Source organism: Oryctolagus cuniculus, chromosome 2, assembly GCF_964237555.1.
Source record: "Oryctolagus cuniculus chromosome 2, mOryCun1.1, whole genome shotgun sequence".
Taxonomy (NCBI): Eukaryota; Metazoa; Chordata; class Mammalia; order Lagomorpha; family Leporidae; genus Oryctolagus; species Oryctolagus cuniculus.
Genome location: NC_091433.1, coordinates 165,725,387 through 165,743,886, shown reverse-complemented (window position 1 = coordinate 165,743,886; position 18,500 = coordinate 165,725,387). Strand labels below are relative to the sequence as shown.

The window sequence follows — 18,500 nt, the reverse complement described above, 5'->3', positions numbered from 1 at the left end:
TACCTTTATTTTCACAAAAAAAAAATCATGAATCTATCAAGGAAAATTTCATTTGAATTCTTTCATTTTATTTAAAAAATAGACAAAGATACCTAACAATTTAAATCCTTTAAAGTAACTTGCCTATATTTAGTAATTAATTTAGAAAGTAGCATTCCATAAATCTTCAAATATCTGTGATAATCTAAAACAGGGGTTGGCAAACAACAGTACCTGTGGCCTGTTTTGGCATCAATGCTGTAGCCATGACTGTTCCTAAGAGTTTCGACACTGCCACTCGTACTCCATAATTTGAGTTTTCCAAAGCCTTAAAGCAAAGAGTGGCTATGTTTTCCAGTTCAGCAGTCCACATGAATACAGCTTCATTCTGTAGTTCCAGCAGACACTGGAATTAAAAATGAAAACCAAAAAGTAAATTACACCTAAAACTTCTTCCAGAGATAGATTAAGAACAAGATTTGCCCTCTTTCCTGAAATAGGCAAAATTCGGGACAAAATGTATGAAAAACAGTTTTCAAGACAAGTGACATCAGGCAATGAAGGATGGTTATATCTTTAAGAAATGGGAAAAAAACAAGCTGAAGCCCACGACTGCCTCAGTTTATTGCACTGAGGGGACTTCCAGTACTTAAGGAAACTGTGAAACACTAAATCCTGTATCAGAGAAGATGACGGTCTCAAATCAATAACTTTAGCCTTCACTTGAAGAAACTAGAGGAAAGGGGGCAAACTACACACAAAACAGGAACAGGAAAGAATAAAGATAAAGGAAATCAATGAACCAGAGCAATGACTAGAAATGAAACAAAAAGCTGCTTCTTTGAGAAGCCCAATAAATTTGATAACTCTCCAGTAAAACTGATCAGGAAAAATAGAGGCAATACTATCAAAATCAAGAATAAGGGCATTCAAATCATAATAGATTCAATAAATATTAAAAGAATAAAAAGAATATATAAGCAACCTTATGCTAATAAATGTGAATTTAGATGAAATAAACTACTTGCTCAAGAAGAAACAGAAAAACTGAATAGCCCAAAATCTACAAAGATACTCCCCAAAAGTTCTAAAAATGGAATTATATTTAATTATTTTGGTGTAAAAAATTAAAATTAACGCATAGCTTTTCATAATACACAATATCCATGAATCTTCTGAAGACCTCTTGCATTTGAAAATTTGATTTTGGGTGCCAGAATTGTTTTGTAGTGAATTAAGCCCCCACCCATGACACTGGCATTCCATCTGGGTGCCAGTTTTTATCATGACTGCTCCACTTCTGATCCAAATCCCTGCTAATGCTCCAGGGAAAGCAGCAGAGGATGGCTCAAGTACTCGGGCCCCTGCACCCATGTGGGAGACCTGAATGAGCCTTCTGGCTCCTTGCTTCAGACTAGTCCAGCCCTAGTCATTGTGGCCATTTGGGGAGTAAACCAGTAGATGGAAGATCTCTGTCTCTCCCACTAACTCTGCCTTTCAAATAAATAAATAAATCTTTCTAAAAAAAATTTTTTTTGACAGGCAGAGTGGACAGCGAGAGAGACAGAGAGAAAGGTCTTCCTTTGCCATTGGTTCACCCTCCAATGGCCGCCGCGGCCGGTGTGCTGCGGCCGGCACACCACGCTGATCCGATGGCAGGAGCCAGGTACTTATCCTGGTCTCCCACGGGTTGCAGGGCCCAAGCACCTGGGCCATCCTCCACTGTACTCCCTGGCCACAGCAGAGAGCTGGCCTGGAAGAGGGGCAACCGGGACAGAATCCGGCGCCCTGACCGGGACTAGAACCCGGTGTGCCGGCGCCGCAAGGCGTAGGATTAGCCTACTGAGCCGTGGCGCCAGCCTCTAAAATATTTTTTATTTGGGGGGCAGACATTTAACATAGTGGTTAGGATGCCAGTTGGAATACATACATCCCATATCAGAATGCCAGCAATCATGTCTCAACTCTGCTTCTGATTCCAACTTCCTGCTAATGCATACCATGGGAGGGAAGAGGGATGGGTCCAGTAGTTGGGTCACTGCCACCCTCATAGGAAACACAGACTGAGTTTTAGGCTTCCGCTTCAGATTGGCCTATTCTTAGAGGTTGCAGGTACTTGGGAAATGAATCATCAGATAGAAGCTATCTCTCTCTTTGCCTTTTTTTTATATATATATATAAAGACATTTATTTATTTGAAAGGCAGGTTACAGAGAGGCAGAGGCAGAGAGATAGAGAGGTCTTCCATATGCTAGTTCACTCTCCAGATGGCCGCAACAGCAGAAGCTGCCCCAATACAAAGCCAAGAGCCAGGAGTTTCCTCCGGGACTCCCACATGGGTGCCGGGGCCAAGGACTTGGGCCATCTTCTACTGCTTTCCCAGGTCACAGCAGAGAGATGAATCAGAAGTGGAGCAGCCAGGACTCAAACTGGTGCCCATATGGGATGCTGGCATTGTAGGCAGCAGCTTTACCCACTACGCCACAGAGCCAGCCCCTCTCTCTGCCTTTCAAGAAATAAAAAAGCATGTTTAAAAACACTAAATATGGAGCCAGCGCTGTAGCATAGCAGGTAAAGCTGCCGCCTGCAGTTCCACCATCCCACATGGGCGCCAGTTCGAGTCCCAGCTGCCCCACTCCCAATCCAGCTCTCTGCTATGGCCTGGGAAAGCAGTAGAAGATGGCCCAAGTTTTTGGGTCCCTGTATCCACGTGGGAGACTTGGCAGAAACTTCTGGCTCTTGGCTTCGGATCATCCCAGCTCCGGCTGTTGTGGCCATCTGCAGAGTGAACCAGCGGATGGAAGACCTCTCTCTCTCTCTCTCTTTCTCTCTCTCTGCCTCTTCTTCTCTTTCTGCATAACTCCGACTTTCAAATAAGCAAATAAATCTTTTTAAAAAAAATACTAAATAAAAACACAAATCAATTTTATAGTTCAAAAATCTTCCCTCAAAGAAAACTTTAGGTCCAGATGGTTGCACTGGTGAATTCAACCAAATATTTAAGTAAGGAATAATACCAATGCTCTCAAAAAAAAAAAAAAAATCCAAAAAATTGAAGAGGTTTCCAATTCATCCTACTAGGTTAGTGTCATACTGATAATGAAACCTAACAAACGGGGGCTGGTGCTGTGGTGTAGCAGGTAAAGCCGCCACCTGCAGTGCTGGCATCTCATATGAGCACTGGTTTGAGTCTCGGCTGCTCCTCTTCCAATCCAGCTCTCTGCTATGGCCTGGGAAAGCAGTAAAAGATGGCCCAAGTTCTTGGGCCCTTGCATCCATGTGGGAGACCTAGAAGAAGCTCCTGGCTCCGGATTGGCGCAGCTCTGGCCGTTGCGGTCATCTGGGAAGTGAACCAGCAGATGGAAGATCTCTCTCTCTCTCTGCCTCTCCCTCTCTCTGTGTGTAACTCTTTCAAATGAATAAATAAATCTTTAGAAAAAAAAAAACCTAACAAAGATACAGAGAATAAAACTATATACTGATATTCTTCATGAACACAGACACAAAAATTGGCAGTTCTATTATAATAATATATATAATATAAAAAGAATAATACATCATCGTGGGGAGCAACTGGGAGCAACTCGGACTAGACTAAGTTACTGGAATTAAGACTTATTCTATGCATCTGCTCTCCCACAATATGGCGCTGAGAAGGGAGAAGCAGCTTCTACACAGCTGCCTCCAGTTCAACCAATAAACAGCAGGACCTGCTCCTGATTGGAGGAGAGCAGCGTACTCGGCGTGTGGGTAGCAGAGTTGGGATTGGTGGAAAAGGACTATAAAGGAGGAGAGAGACAACATGCACCGGGAACATCTAAGGGGAACATCTATCTGAAGGAACACCTGTGCAGCCCCCGAGAGAGCCGGCCGGCGGTGTGCCGCTCCCCCGCGGAAGTGGGGAAAGTGGCAGGGGGAACCGCCCTTCCACGGAGGTGGAGGGGACGGCAGCCAACCCGGGAAGAACCAGCAGCAAACCCGGGGAGGGCCGAGCAGACAAAAGAACAGCGCAGGGTCCTGTGTCGTTCCTCCACGAAGAGGGGGAGCGACACATCATGAGCTAGTAGGGTAATGCAGGATTGGTGAATATTAAAAAATATATACAACATAAAAATATAATTCATCACATTAGCAAACTAAAAAGGAAAAATCATATGATCAGCTCAAAAGATGCTGAGAAAGATTTAACAGATTTACATGTTAAAACTGGGGAAATTGGAACAAGATCTGCAGATTATGTCAATATCAATATCCTGTTTATTACTCTCTACTATCCTTTTACAAGGTATTATCACTGGAGGAAATGATAAGAACTTATAGATTTACATACCATTTCTTACAATTGTTTGTGAACCTCCAATTGTCTTAAAATAAAAAGTTTAAGTAGAAAACAGCAACAACACAAGAAATCAAATTTGAAACAAAAGGCATGTGATAAAATTGAACACGTTTCCAACAAAAACTCTTAGCAGGCTCAACCTGATTATAAAGGGAATCTACAAAACACCTACAGTTAACATCATATTTAATGATGAGGGAATGGACATTTTCCCTCTTGGAATATAGAACAAGACAAAGATGTCTGCTCTCAAGTTTTCTATGCAACACTGTACTGAGGAGGACTAGCTAGTACAATTAAGTTAAGCAAAAAAAGAAGAAGAAATAAAATGCACCAAGATTGGGAAAGTAAAATTGTCTTTTTATATAGGCAAAATGATTGTCTACATAGAATATAAAATGGAAGCTGCCAAAAGAAATTGGTAGAACTTTTTCTAAAGATCAGACAAGCTTCTGGGGCCAATGTTGTTGTGCATCAGATTAAGCTACCACTCACAATCCATATCAGCATCCCACATCAGAAGGTTAGTTCTAAATGTCAGCTGCTCCACTTCTGATCCAGCTCCCTGCTAATGCTTCTAGGAAAGTAGCTAGAATCAAAAAGTCAATTTAGCAAGGCTGGTGGATATAACATCATTGTGCAAAAATATTACTAGTATATAGTATAATTGCTAGGCATTAGAGAAATGGAAATTAAAGTCAGAATAAGATAACTGTATGTATCTACTATAATAACTAAAATACAAAGATCTAAGTAAAAATTGTTGGTAAAGATATAAATCTACCCCATAATCCAGTCATTCCATATCTAGGTATTTACCCAAGTGAAATGAAGCATATTTAAATGCAAAACTTTGGACATTGATGTTCAAAGCAGCTTTTTTTGTGTGTGTGATAGGCAAAACTGGGTACAACACAAATGTTCAGTAAGGGAACAAATAAATGTGGTTTATCCACACAATGAAATACCATTCACTAATAAAAGGAATGAACTACTGACATATCATAGTATAGATGAATCTCAATGAGAAACAGAAGCTAGAACACACATTCATATCACATGATTCCACTTATATACAATTACAGAAAACAAAGCTAACCCATGGTAACAAAAACATGCAGCCATAATCTAAAACTGTCAAAGAAAAAATACATTGACTATTTAAGAGCAGGAAAGATAAGGAGCAGCACTGTAAACTGGGTGAGTACTAACCTTAGCCACTGCACATCGAACAGCCATTGACCTATCAGTCAAGAGGGACCTGGCATTTTTGTAAATATCACGATGAGAGGAAGCTGCAGCACCACCCAGTCCATTTAGAACTTTTTGCAGACTCATTAAGATTTCACTTCTTCCTTGAGACTAGATGTGTACATAAAGCAAAACTTTGAAATTACATTAAAAAAACAAATTCCACATATGAACAAGAATGTACCAAGACAGAAAAATTCTGGGCCTATTGATGTTACCTCCAAATTGTAAACAGTACAATAAAGTTAAAATTAATTATTCTAGAAAATCCCTGAAAGGTAAAGATAATTAACTCCAATTAAACAGTAAATTTCTGAAATTAAGTAAACATATTCCAGTGTTTCCATAACATATGAATACAATAAGAACAGAAAGATTCAAAAGCTTCAATGTCATTCTCTGGGGTCCAAACTCTTCGAACACAAAAGATTAAGTAAGAAGTGATTAAGAAATAAGACATCCAAAACAGGAACAAACCAAACCATTTAAAATACTCATCATAGAGATAAAGCAACCCTCATCTAAGTGACTCAAACTCTTATTTTTATACTTTGTTCCTATATATATGTTTCTTACCCTTATTTCTGATAGTATTCATGCATAGCTAAATTGTAGCTTTTCAAGGTCACAAATTATGTCTCATGCATCTTTGTATGCCTAATCCGTGATAAGCAATATATAATCAATTCTTATTTAATGAATGAATAAATAGTTCCCAGAAATATTATCCAATAAATATTTAGCTTTCCTGGACACAGGAATTAGACCGTGAGAATCTAGGATTTATTTATGTTTTGTTAATCCCAAGTGACCAGGAATTTATGAAGGTTACACTGAACTAACATGACAAAACAGCTATTTTTACTTTAGTATAGCTGTTATGGATTGAGTTATGTCCCCCAAAAGGATAAGTCCAAGTTGTAAACTGTGTAACTTTATTAGGAAATAGGGTCTTTACGGATGAAGTAAAATAATGATGGACCTTAACCCAGTGACTGGGATCCTCATAAGAGAAGAATCCAGACAGCACATAAATACACAAGGAACAGGACATGTGGCAAAAGGGGCCGATATTGGAGAGATGCACCTACAAGCCAAGCAAGGCTGAGGGTTCCCAGCAACTGCTGGAAGCTAGGAAGGAAAGATTCTTCTCTAGAGCCTTCAGAGGTAGCATGGCCCTGCTGACACTTGATTGATATTCATAAACTACAAGCCAGTGAGTGCCTGTTATTTAAAACCACCCAGTCAACAGTAATTTATTATAGCGGTCAGAGGAAACATATTAGCTATGGCACAAAAAGAAAAATGCCAATCCAAAATTATCCATACAGTTAAATAAAAACTAGTAAGTAAACCTATTCCTTATCAGGGAAATAAATTCTTTTCCCTTTCCCAGAAACAGAAGGCAACATGTATTAAAAGAAGGGATAGGTAATAATTTGAAAAGTCTACCTTCCTAAACAATGTGAGTACTAAAGTAACAGGAAAAAAAAACAAACATATTTTTAACTGGTCTAACTCTAGCCACAAGCAAAACATTCAAATAATATATGTTATAAAACTTACCTCTGCACTTTTCAAAGACTTCAGAAGATTATTAACTGTTTCTGGAAATGCACTGCCTAACATTCTCCCCATTTTTTCATAAAATGCTCCAACACAAGCCACTGCAGCCCTGTAGGAAATGGTTATTGTTCAGGTTAGTAATACAATTTCACTGTATTCTCATTTTCAGGGGCAAATAAGCACCCCACCATCACTCATGTCAACCGTGAGTGAATAGCTGTGGGTTTATCTTGGAGGCAAGTGGAGCTAGACACTTTGGTTATGACTATATGTTTTAGATGCTGGCACACCTGTGCCTAAAAAACTAAAACTAAAATCTGCCACCTAGTAGCAATGTGATCTGACAAGTTATTTCTTGACTGAGAGAGGTGAAGTAAATGTGGCTCAGAATCAGACATGTAATAAGTAGCAAAATCAGGCCGTCTAAGTCCCTCTGACTCTAAATTCCATGCTTTCTAAAATGTTCTACACGTTGATAACAAAGTTAAAAATGACTGAGGCTACATTCCAGAATGTATCAGAAAATTCCTAAACAGAACCATGAATCCACTGGAAATACGCATGAACAATCAGTAATATGAAACAAATATTTATCCAGAACTACAAAATTATACGTGCATTTGCCAAGCAATGGAGAACTATATCATCAAAGTACTAACACAGCTTCAAACTCAAAAATAAACTAGAAAGCATGAGTACCCTCCACTGTCCTCTAAAACTTCTGAGATGCACATCTATGTCAAACACAAAATCCATAGCCGGCGCTGTGGCTTTGCATATAAAGCTGCCATTTGCAGCACCAGCATTCTATATGCATGCCAGTCCCAGCTGCTCCTCTTTAGATCCAGCTCTCTGCTATGGCCTGGGAAAGCAGAAGATGGCCCAAGTTCTTGGACCCCTACACCCATGTGGAAGACCCGGAAGAAGCTCCTGGCTCCTGGCTTTGGATCAGCTCAGCTGTTGCTGCCATTTGGGGAGTGAACTAGCAGATGGAAGATCTCTGTCTTTCTCTTGCAAGGTTTGTACCTCTCTCTCAAATAAATAAATATTTTTTCAAAAATATGAAGAAGTTTTCTTTACCTAGAAAATTGCCTGGCAAACTACAGCCAGTGACCAAATATGGCCCACCATCTAGCCTGCCACCTGTCTTTGGAAATAAAATTTTACTGGAACACAACCAAACTTACTAATTTACATACTGTCTATGGCAGAGGTGAGTAGTTGCTACGAAGATGAAAATACCAGCTGGCCCTTTCCAGAAAGTTTACTGATCCCCAGCCTATCATATCTACCTTTTTTCCTTCTATCTTAACCCCTTACTAACTAACTAATTTCCAAGTATCTTTGATAGTTGATTTTTTTTTTTTTTTTTTTTTTTGGCTAATGCTTCTTTGAGAAGCTTTCTCTGACACTGCTCTAACCCCACATCAAAACTAAATTTATTCAGGTGTTATTTTCCCTCCCATAGCACTCTTATGTGCTATAACTAGTGATTTTCCTATTGACTCATACATAGGACAGTCCAATAGCTGTTACTCTCAGCACTTATGCCAAAAACATCTCTTTGACCCAAATCACAAATACAACTGAAAGAGTTGGGTGAAACCCTTAATGTAAGGGTCAAGAAACTTGCAGGCAATATGGGCTGCATCTCAGCTGCTCAACTCTATCATTATAGTGTGAAATCAACTATGTCCTGAAAGCAACTAGTACCGAAATGAATAGGCATGCTGTATTCTAATAAAACTTTATTTACAAAACAGGCAGCATGCTAGATTTGGCCTGTGGGCCATAATTTTTGCCTATGCTGCCTAAATTCCATTACCTAGAAACACTTTTTCTGTCCCAGACTAGAATATTATCTCCCTCCAAATTTACCCAAAGACCCATGTGCACATTACTGAAACCATATCAGTTCCCTGTAGGATGTTCAAAGCATCACTGGCAAAGGAGATGAGAAGGAGAGCCCCTTCTGCAGGTATACTCAGAGTTTTTATTAGCAGTAACATTACACAGGTTCCATCCACCTGGAAGTCTTTGTGGTCAGCAGTCCCTTACTAGATTACTTTGGAGGTACAAAACAACTTCAAGGGTCCCTGTCAGAGTAAGTACTTACAATTTTGTTGGTAGGTAGGCTGCAGTGTCATCTTTATTTCTGATAATATCATTACATTTATCAAGTGTTTGAAAAACTGTAAAAGTATCCCCAATGCTATACAAGGCTGCAAGATTTTTAGCTAACAATTTTCGTGTCGGTGGTCCAGGTGAACTACTTATTAATCCAGTTAACTGTTCAACGAGTTTTTTCTGTTTTTCCTTTACATCAGTCTGTTAAAAAAAAAAATCATTGGTTTTTTCTTAAATATACTTTCGTTGCCTTTTAATCAATATTAAAAATACTTAACAATACAGTCACTCTATAATTATTTAAATCTGTATTACACTAAGTATAAACTATAAATGAGAATTTTTAAGATAAGGCAAAACTCAGTAAGAAATGAACCAATCTTTCCTAAATTCTCCTTTATGCTTCTCCAATGCTAAAAAAGTTAGCCTCCGAGGTAAGTGACTACTCCAGGAGCTGGAGTGGTGGCACAGCAGGTTAAGCAGCTGCTTGCCAACACCAGCCCCTCATATTAGGGTGCTGGTTTGAGTTCTAGCTACTCTAGATGCAGCTCCCTGCTAATGTGCCTGGAAAGGCAGCAAAAAAAATGGCCCAAGTTACTCGGATGCTGGCCCACATCTGGCTACTGCAGTTCACTTGGAGAGTGAACTAGCAGATAGAAGCTTTCTCTCTCTCTCTCTCTCTGCCTTTCAAATAAATAAATAAAAAGTTTTTAAAAGTGAAGTACTCTGATCCAAAACATCTCCAGGCTGATTTACTAGAAAATAAATCAATATTCAAAAGATACAAAATATTGGGTATATGGACAATTTATCCATTAAAAAACCCAGACTGGGGTTGGCATTGTGGCACAGCAGGTTAATCCACCACATGTGAGTCCAGCATTCCATATTGGTGCTGGTTTGACACCCGGCTGCTCCACTTCCAGTCCAGCTCCCTGCTAATGTGCCTAGGAAAGTAGTGAAGACGGCCTAAGTGCTTGGGGCCCTGAACCCACGTGGGAGACCTAGAAGAATCTCCAGGCTCCTGGCTTCTGCCTGGCAGAGCCTTGGTTGTTTTGCCACCTGGGGAATGAACCAATGAATGGAAAATCTACCCCCCCCCATAACTCTGCCTTTCAAATAAATAAAAATAAATCTTAAATTAAAAAAAAAGAGATATGTTTCCCCTGTTTAAAGCAGGTAAATACTCTGTAAAGTTACAGGTCAGTAAAAGAAACCAACAGAAACAGTGAAGAATCCCAGCTAACATTTAACAAAATCCAGACCTACCCATAATCAATACCTATAATTTATTCATTCCTTCCACAAATACCCATTGTGCACTTATTGGATGCTATACACTATTCTAGGCAACACACTGCCAATAGCGATCAAAATAAGCAAAGTCACTGCCCTCATGAAGACTACATTCTGAGGAGGAAGACAGAGTTTATCACATAAATAAATGAATAACATGAGTGCTTATTGTTTTACATGCATTAGTTGGAAAACGATTCTCTAGGAGTAGGCATTTGGCATAGCAGTTAGGCTGCCCATTAGGACACCTGCATCCCATATCGGAAGGCCCGGGTCTGAAACCTGCCTCTGGCTGCTGATTCCACCTGCTTGCTAATATGGACCATGGAGGGCAGTGGTGATGGCTCAGTAACTGGGTTCCTGCCACCTACATAGGAGACTAGATTGTATTCTCTGCTGCTGTCTTCAACCCAGCTCAGTCCTGTACCATGGCAGGCATTTAGGGGGATGAACTAGCAGAAGGGAAGCCTTTCCTTCCTTCCTTCTCCTCTCTCAAACAATTTTAAACAAATTTAAATTTGAAAACACCCTGTGAAAAAAGTGAAGAGTCTGGCTGGTGCTGTGGTTTAGCAGGTAAAGCCACCGCCTGCAGTGCTGGCATCCCACATGGGTGCCAGGTGGAGTCTACGCTGCTCCACTTCCAATCCAGCTCCCTGCTATGGCCTGGAAAATCTAGAAGATGGCCCAAGTCCTTGGCTCCTGCACCCGCGTGGGAGATCCAGAGGAGGCTCCTGGCTCCAGCCATTGCAGACATCTGGGGAGTGAATCAGTAGATGGAAGACCTCTCTCTCTGCCCCTGCCACTTTGTAACCCTGCCTTTCAAATAAATTAATAAATCTGAAAAAAAAAAAGTGAAGAGTTAACTTATGAAGGAGTGAAATATGGAAAAACATTCCAGGCAGAGAACAAAGACCTTGAAGTTGAAATATGCTTAGCATACTTGAGGACAGAAAGAAGGCCAATTAGACAAGAGTGCAGTAAGAAAGCAGTAGAAGCTGAAGTTATAACAGCAGAAGGGACTAATCACGCAGCCTCATATATGCCACTGTAAGAATTTTGTGTTTTATTCTAAATAGGAATTTGAAGGAGAGGAAAGCAGTGATCTAACTTTTGTAACATGCCCGCTCTAAGCGCTGAGCTAATACTGCTATACAGTGCATGGACGGAAGCATGGTGAGCAATCAGGAAACTGCCGCAAGAATGCAGATGGGATTGAATGGTGTTAACAATGCAGATGATAAGAAGGAAATGAAATCTAGATAAATTCATGTGAAAAACCATAACTACGATGAGAGGTATGAGGGAAAAAAAAAGGTCAAGAATGACTGGAAGGTTTTTGGCCTGAGCAATGAGAAGGATGAAAAGATTATTTTCTGGGGGCTGGCACTGTGGCCTAACAAGTAAATCTGCCATATACCAGTGCTATGTAGCATATGTAGCATCCCATATGTGGAGACCCAGCTGCTCCACTTCCAATCCAGGTCCCTGCTACTGTGCTTGGAATACCACTGGAGGACGGCCCAAGTGCTTGGGCCCCTGCACACACGTGGGATCCAGAAGAAGCTTCTGACTCCTGGCTTCAGCCTGGCCCAGCCCCAGCCACTGTGGCACTTTGGGGAGTAAATCAGTAGATGGAAAATACCTATCTCTAGCACGCTGTCGCTCTCTCCCCTTCACCGCCCCGTCTCTTCTTTTCTCCATATAACTCTGACTTGCAAACAAATAAATCTTTACAAAAGAAAAAAAAGAAAAGGTTATTTCCTGTGATGGAGAACACTGGGGAAAAGGAATGTCTGGGAGAGGAAATCAAGAATTTGGTCTGAAGATGTTAACTTTGAGATGCTGTTTAGAAAAGAAAGAGGTAGAGTAAGCAGATGGAGACCTGGGAGTCATTGTTAGATTGTAGTGGAGGTAAAATTCCTAAGATCAAGTGTATCACTGAAGGGCTAAGTACAGATTAAAAACACGCCCAGGGCTGAGAAAGAGCCGACAAAAAAGAATGAGAAGGAGTAGCTGGTGAAGTAGGAGGATAACTACGAGCGAATGGTCTCTTGGGAAGCCACAAATAGGTGCAACTTCACAGAAAATGTGCAAACTTTTTAAATTTGGGAGGGCAGACATTCACATTACTATACTTCTAATTTAGATATGTTTTATATACTCTTGTATTTATCAATTTCACAACAAAGTAAAAGTGTTGTGAAATAAAGTAAAAGTGGTAGAGCAAGACAGCAGCCCATGCCCACCTCCCCAAAGAGACATCAACGTGGCTACTTATTCATTCATGAGGTCACCATCACGAGAGCCACAGAAGCCAAGTGAGAGACTGCAGTGCCTGTTTAAAAAAAAAAAGTTTCCATTGAAGAAAGCAGGAATGAAAGAGCTATCTATGTCACCTCTCTCCAAGTTCCAGGGAAAACAGCCTGAAGAGAGATACTCATCTCGGAGTGAGATGGGAAAAGAAGGGGGAATCAAGTTCAGTCCTTAGACTCCAATCCCAGCACCAGGCCCCAGCAATAAGATTCAGCATGAGACAGGGTTCCATGTCCCTTGCCCCCAGGCTCACACCTGCAGATTGAGTATTTGGATGTTCCATAGCTGGATGGCCAGGGGACCGTCTCTATCACTCCTACCCAACCTCCAGCAAAAAGTGGAGTAAGACTCTAGCTGTGTAGAATAGGGTAGGAGATAGGGCTTAAGACTTTGCCTTGGAGCTCAGAACAGACCTGCTATCCTGAGTCCTAGTACTGGATAAAGCCCGGTGACCTCTACCTTCAGGCCAATGCTTGCAGACAGAATGTCTAGACTTTCCCAGGCATCAGGCAGACACGTGTACTCTGGTGGGACAGACCTGTTTTGGCCTGTGTCACTGCCAGGCTCAGATGGGCCTAGTTTGTACTCCCAGGGACTTTGTAGGCTCCAATGCCTGTGATCAGGATAGTGCCAGGAGAGGTGGCTAAGGGGCTGCATTTATCACCCTTCCTGCAGCTTAGATGGACAGCAAGGACCAAAGGACTATATTGGGACTCAGTGCCACAGCAGTAAAATTCAACACTGAACAGATCCTAATGGTCTTTGTCCCTAGGTCAGTGCCTGTGGAAAGTCTCTTGACTTGCCCCAGCATCAGACAGAGACCTGAAACTTGGTGGGAAAGATATATTTTGGTGTGTACCACCACCAGCCTCATATGGCCCTGGCATGTATCCCCCAAGATTGCATAGCACCTCATGCCCACAAGACCCACATGTGACTCAAACAGTGCCTGCCTGGCTAGCTGAGGGGCTGCTTCTAGCACTTCTCCACCTGCCTTTGACAGACACCATGAAACTTTGGGACTGTACTGGGGCTCAGTGTGAGAAAGGTTAAAAAAAAAAAAAAAATTGAGCAGATCTGAATGGTCTCTGTCCCTAGGCCAGTGTTTGCAGATAGAGCCTCTGACTTGCTTCAGTGCACAGTGGAGTTCTGTGGCATCAGCTGATCACTCTTACATCCCTTCAGACATCTCCAGTATTTGATAGGAGCATCATCAGGCAGCTAGTCTAACTCAACAGCAGACAGACCACACTAGGGTGGGCTTCAGTCCTACCCTTGGGCTTCACTGATCTCAGCAGGCTGTAGGCTCCAGGTTTGACCCAGTAACCTGGTATATGAGGCCACAGGGACCAGTCATCTAGGCCTACTCAAGCCCCAGGAAGAAGTTTATAGGCACCTCCCAGTTCATTCTGAGTAACATACAAACTACAGTTTCAGACAAATCTGAACTTGGGAAGTAATACAGGACTGAAACAGTGAAAGCATACCAACAGCAGATATGTGGAAAACCTTGACTTAAGAGTGTCACCAACTGCTGACATAGCATGTGTCCAAATGCTCAGAAAAAAACTAAAAGGCTACTTAGAATTTCCAGAAGCACAGCCACAAATGAAGCCAAATTACTCTAAGTAATCCTGCACTCAATGTTGTACACCACCAATTATCAAGAACTTTGAGGGAGGGGCCGGCATTGTGGCACAGCAGGTGAAGCCACCACCTGCATCCTAGTATCCCATATTAGTGCCAATTCAAGTCCCAGCTGATCCACTTCTGATCTAGCTCCCTGCTACTGTGCCAGGGAAAGCAGCACAGGATGATCCAAGTGCTGAGGCCACTGCACACGTGAGGGAGACCGGGAAGAAGTTCCTGGTTCCTAGCTTCAGCCTGCTCAGTCCCGGCCATTGTGGACATCTGGAGAATGACCAGCAGATGGAAGATCTTTGTCTCTCTGTCTCTCTCTCTGTGTCACTCTAGCAATCAAATAAAAATAAAATAAATCTTAAAAAAAAAGAATTTCAAGTGAACCATGATTTCACCCAACAAACAGAAATAGATGGCAGAAACCAATCATCTAGGAATAGAAACTTGCAAAGGCTGGTATGAAAATTAAAAAACTATTTCAAGGAAACTCAACAAACTGCAAAAGAACACAAAGAAAAGATTTAATACTTTAACTTGATGAGAAATGGAAGTAATTAAAAATCAAAATCCTCCAACTGAAAAGTATACGAAGTGAAATTAAAAGCAGTGGAAGGCAGAAAAGGCAGTACAGATCAAACTGAATCAATGAACTCAAAGACAGGTCATAAATATACAGGTGGAAGAAAAACAAGAATCAAGGAGAATGAAGAAAGCTTGTAAGAATCTGTGGATGGGGGCTGGTACTGTAGCATAGAGAATAAAGCTGCCGCCTCCAGTGCCAGCATCCCATATGTATGCTGGTTCGAGTCCCAGCTGCTCCACTTCCAATCCAGCTCTTTGCTATGGCCAGGGAAAGCAGCAGAAGATGGCCCAAATCCTTGGGCCCCTGCACCTGCCTGGGAGACCTGGAAGAAGCTACTGGCTTTGGATCAGCACAGCCCCAGCGTTGCAGCCAACTGGGGAGTGAACCAGCAGATGGAAGATCAATCTCTCTCTCTCCCCCTCTCCCTCTCTCTCTGTGTAACTCTATCAAATAAATAAATAAGTCTTTAAAAAAAATTTATGGATGGAATAAAAACAGTAAATATCCAAGTTATTGGGACCCAAGAGGGACATGAGAATTTCAAAAGGGGTAGAAAGCATATCCAAAAAGTTGATACCAGAAAACATCCCAAATCTACAGAAAGTTAAAACTATCTAGTAAAAGATCATTAGTCAGATTCGATACAACCAAGTCTACACCAAGACATAATCCAAAGAATTCTCAAAGCTGCAAAAGAAAAGAAGCAAAGAACACACAAAAAGGTCCCGGTTCATCTGACTGCAGACTTTTCAACAGGAACCTTACAGGTCGGGAGGGAACGGAATAATACTTTTAAAGTACTGATGGAGAAAAAAAAAATCCCAGCCAAAAATTCACACCCAACAAAACCACCCTTAAGATATAAGGGAAAAGTCACTCCCAGACAAACAAAATCTGAGAGAATTTATCATCACCAAACCTGTCTTACAAGAAATGCTAACACAAGTTCTTCAAAGAAAGAGAAGTTCATGAGTAAGAAAAAAATATCAGAAGACAGAAAACTCACTGATTAACTGTATAAATTCAGAACATTCTAATATTTTAATATGTAGGTAAACCATTCATATATGTGAAGAGTGAAAAACAAGTAAAAATGATAATAACTACATTAAAATGTTAATATGCAGGCAACACAGAAAGAGATAAAATGGACATAAAAATTCAAATGTGGGGAAAAGTATACATATAGAGTAGTTTTTAGTACTTCTTATCTCTATCTCAGAAAACTTCTGTTTTTTGTATTTTTAAGCTACTTGCTATAATTTCAAAATAGCTTATTATAACTAAAAGAGGTTCTCTATAAGTCTCCTGGAAATTACAAAGCAAAAATCTATGATAGACTTACAAAAAATAACAAGCAAGGAATCAAAGCATTACTAAACAAAATCATTTAATCACAAAGGCTGTTTATAAGGGAGGAAGAAAAAAGAACTCTGATAAAACAGAAAACAAGTACCAAAACAGCAATAGTAAGACCTTACCTATCAAAAAATAACTTAAATGTAAATGGATTAAACTTTCCAATTAAAAACACACAGGGACTAAATGGTTAAAACAAAGAGACTTATTTTACCTCTTAGGACTTGCATAGACTGAAAGTGAAAGGATGGAAAAAGATATTCCATGCAAATGGAACCCAAAAGAAGGCAAGAGTAGTCATGCTCCTATCACACAAAATCTATTTTAAATCAAAAGCAGTAAAAAGAGAAGGAGCTCATCATATAATGATGAAGTATTCAACCCAGGAAGAGGAAATAACAACTGTAAATATTGGAGTACCCAAATACATAAAGCAAATATAAACAGACCTAAAGGAGAGACAGATAACCATACAATAAGAGTAGAAGACTTTAACACCCCACCTTCAGAAATGGACAGATCATCCAAACAGAAAATCAACAAGAAAACAACAGAGTTAAGCTGTACCTTAGATCAACTGGACTTAACATACATCGAGAGAAAAGTCCATCTAGCAGCTGCAGAATACACATTTTTCTCAATAGCACACAGAGCATTCTCCAGGAAAGATCACATGCTAGGTCACAAAACAAGTCACCAAAAAAAAAATCATATTGAGCGTCTTTTATGACCAATAATGAAATAAAACTAGAAAGCATTAACAAGAAAAACTATGGAAACTACATAAATACATAGAAATGAGAAAACTTACTTCTGAACAACCAATGAATCAAGAAAGAAACTAAGGAGACAACTTAAAAATTTTTTGAAATGGGGGTCTGCGTTGTGGTGTAGTGGGTAAAGCCACCACCTGCAATGCCAGCATCCCATAAGGGCACCAGTTCGAGTCCCAGCTGCTCCATTTCCAATCCAGCTCCCTCCTAGAAGTACCTGGAAAAGCAACCAAGGATGGCCCAAGTACTTGGGTCCCTGCACCCACATGGGAGACCTAAAAGAAGCTCCTGACTCAAACTGACCCAGCTCAGGCAGTTGCAGCCATTTGGGGAGAGAACGAGCAGATGGAAGATTGTGCTCTTTCTCTCTGTAACTCTGCCTTTCAAATAAATAAATAAACCTTTTAAAAAAATTCTTGAAATGAATAAAAATAATACAACATACCAAAACCTATGAAATACAGCAAAAACAGTACTAAGACAGAAGTTTATAGCAACCACATCTACCTCAACAAAGCAGAAAGACCTCAAACAACTTACCAGCATACTTCAAGGAACCAGGAAAACAAGAATAAATCAAAATCAAAATTAGTAAAAGAAACTACAAAAATCAGAGCACAAATAAATGATATAGAAACTGAAAAAAAAAAGAAGTCAATGAAATAAAGAGCTGGTTCTTTGAAAAGTTAAACAAAATTGACAAACCTTTAGCTAGGTTACTAAGAAAAAAAGAGAAGGTTCAAATCCATAAAATTAAGGATTAAAAGAGAAGCATTATGATTTTTTTTTGACAGGCAGAGTTAGACAGTGAGAGAGAGAGACAGAGAGAGAGTTATAGACAGTGAGAGACAGAGAGAAAGGTCTTCCTTCCATTGGTTCACTCCCCTAATGGCAGCTATGGCCGGTGCTGCCAGGAGCCAGGTGTTTCCTTCCAGTCTCCCATGTGGGTGCAGGGACCCAAGCACTTGGGCCATCCTCCACTGTACTCCCGGGCCACAGCAGAGAGCTGGACTGGAAGAGGAGCAACCAGGACTAGAACCCCGGAGTACTGGCGCCGCAGGCGGAGGATTAGCCAAGTGAGCCATGGCGCCAGCCAAAAGAGAAGCATTATGATTGACAACACAGACATGTGAAAGACTGTTAAAGATTTCTATGAATAATTACATGGTAACAAACTTGACAATCTAGAAGAAATGGACAAGTTCTTGGACACGTGTATCTTCCCAGGACATGAAGAATGGGAGTACCTAAACAGATCAATAATGATTCCCTA

At 40.6% G+C, this 18,500-nt stretch overlaps 1 protein-coding gene across 2 annotated transcripts in view; it reads right to left on the bottom strand.

Annotated features, from left to right (window-relative positions):
• HEATR5B (HEAT repeat containing 5B) overlaps positions 1 to 18,500 on the bottom strand; it is a 124,371-nt gene that overhangs the window by 100,942 nt on the left and 4,929 nt on the right. For both annotated transcript variants that reach the window (XM_002709922.5, XM_051842984.2), the window contains exons 3-6: positions 9,252 to 9,463; positions 7,136 to 7,244; positions 5,531 to 5,680; positions 214 to 385 (exon numbers count right to left, since the gene is read on the bottom strand). In XM_002709922.5, the coding sequence (XP_002709968.2) occupies positions 214 to 385; positions 5,531 to 5,680; positions 7,136 to 7,244; positions 9,252 to 9,463 (643 nt within the window). The remainder of the gene's footprint in view (positions 1 to 213; positions 386 to 5,530; positions 5,681 to 7,135; positions 7,245 to 9,251; positions 9,464 to 18,500) is intronic.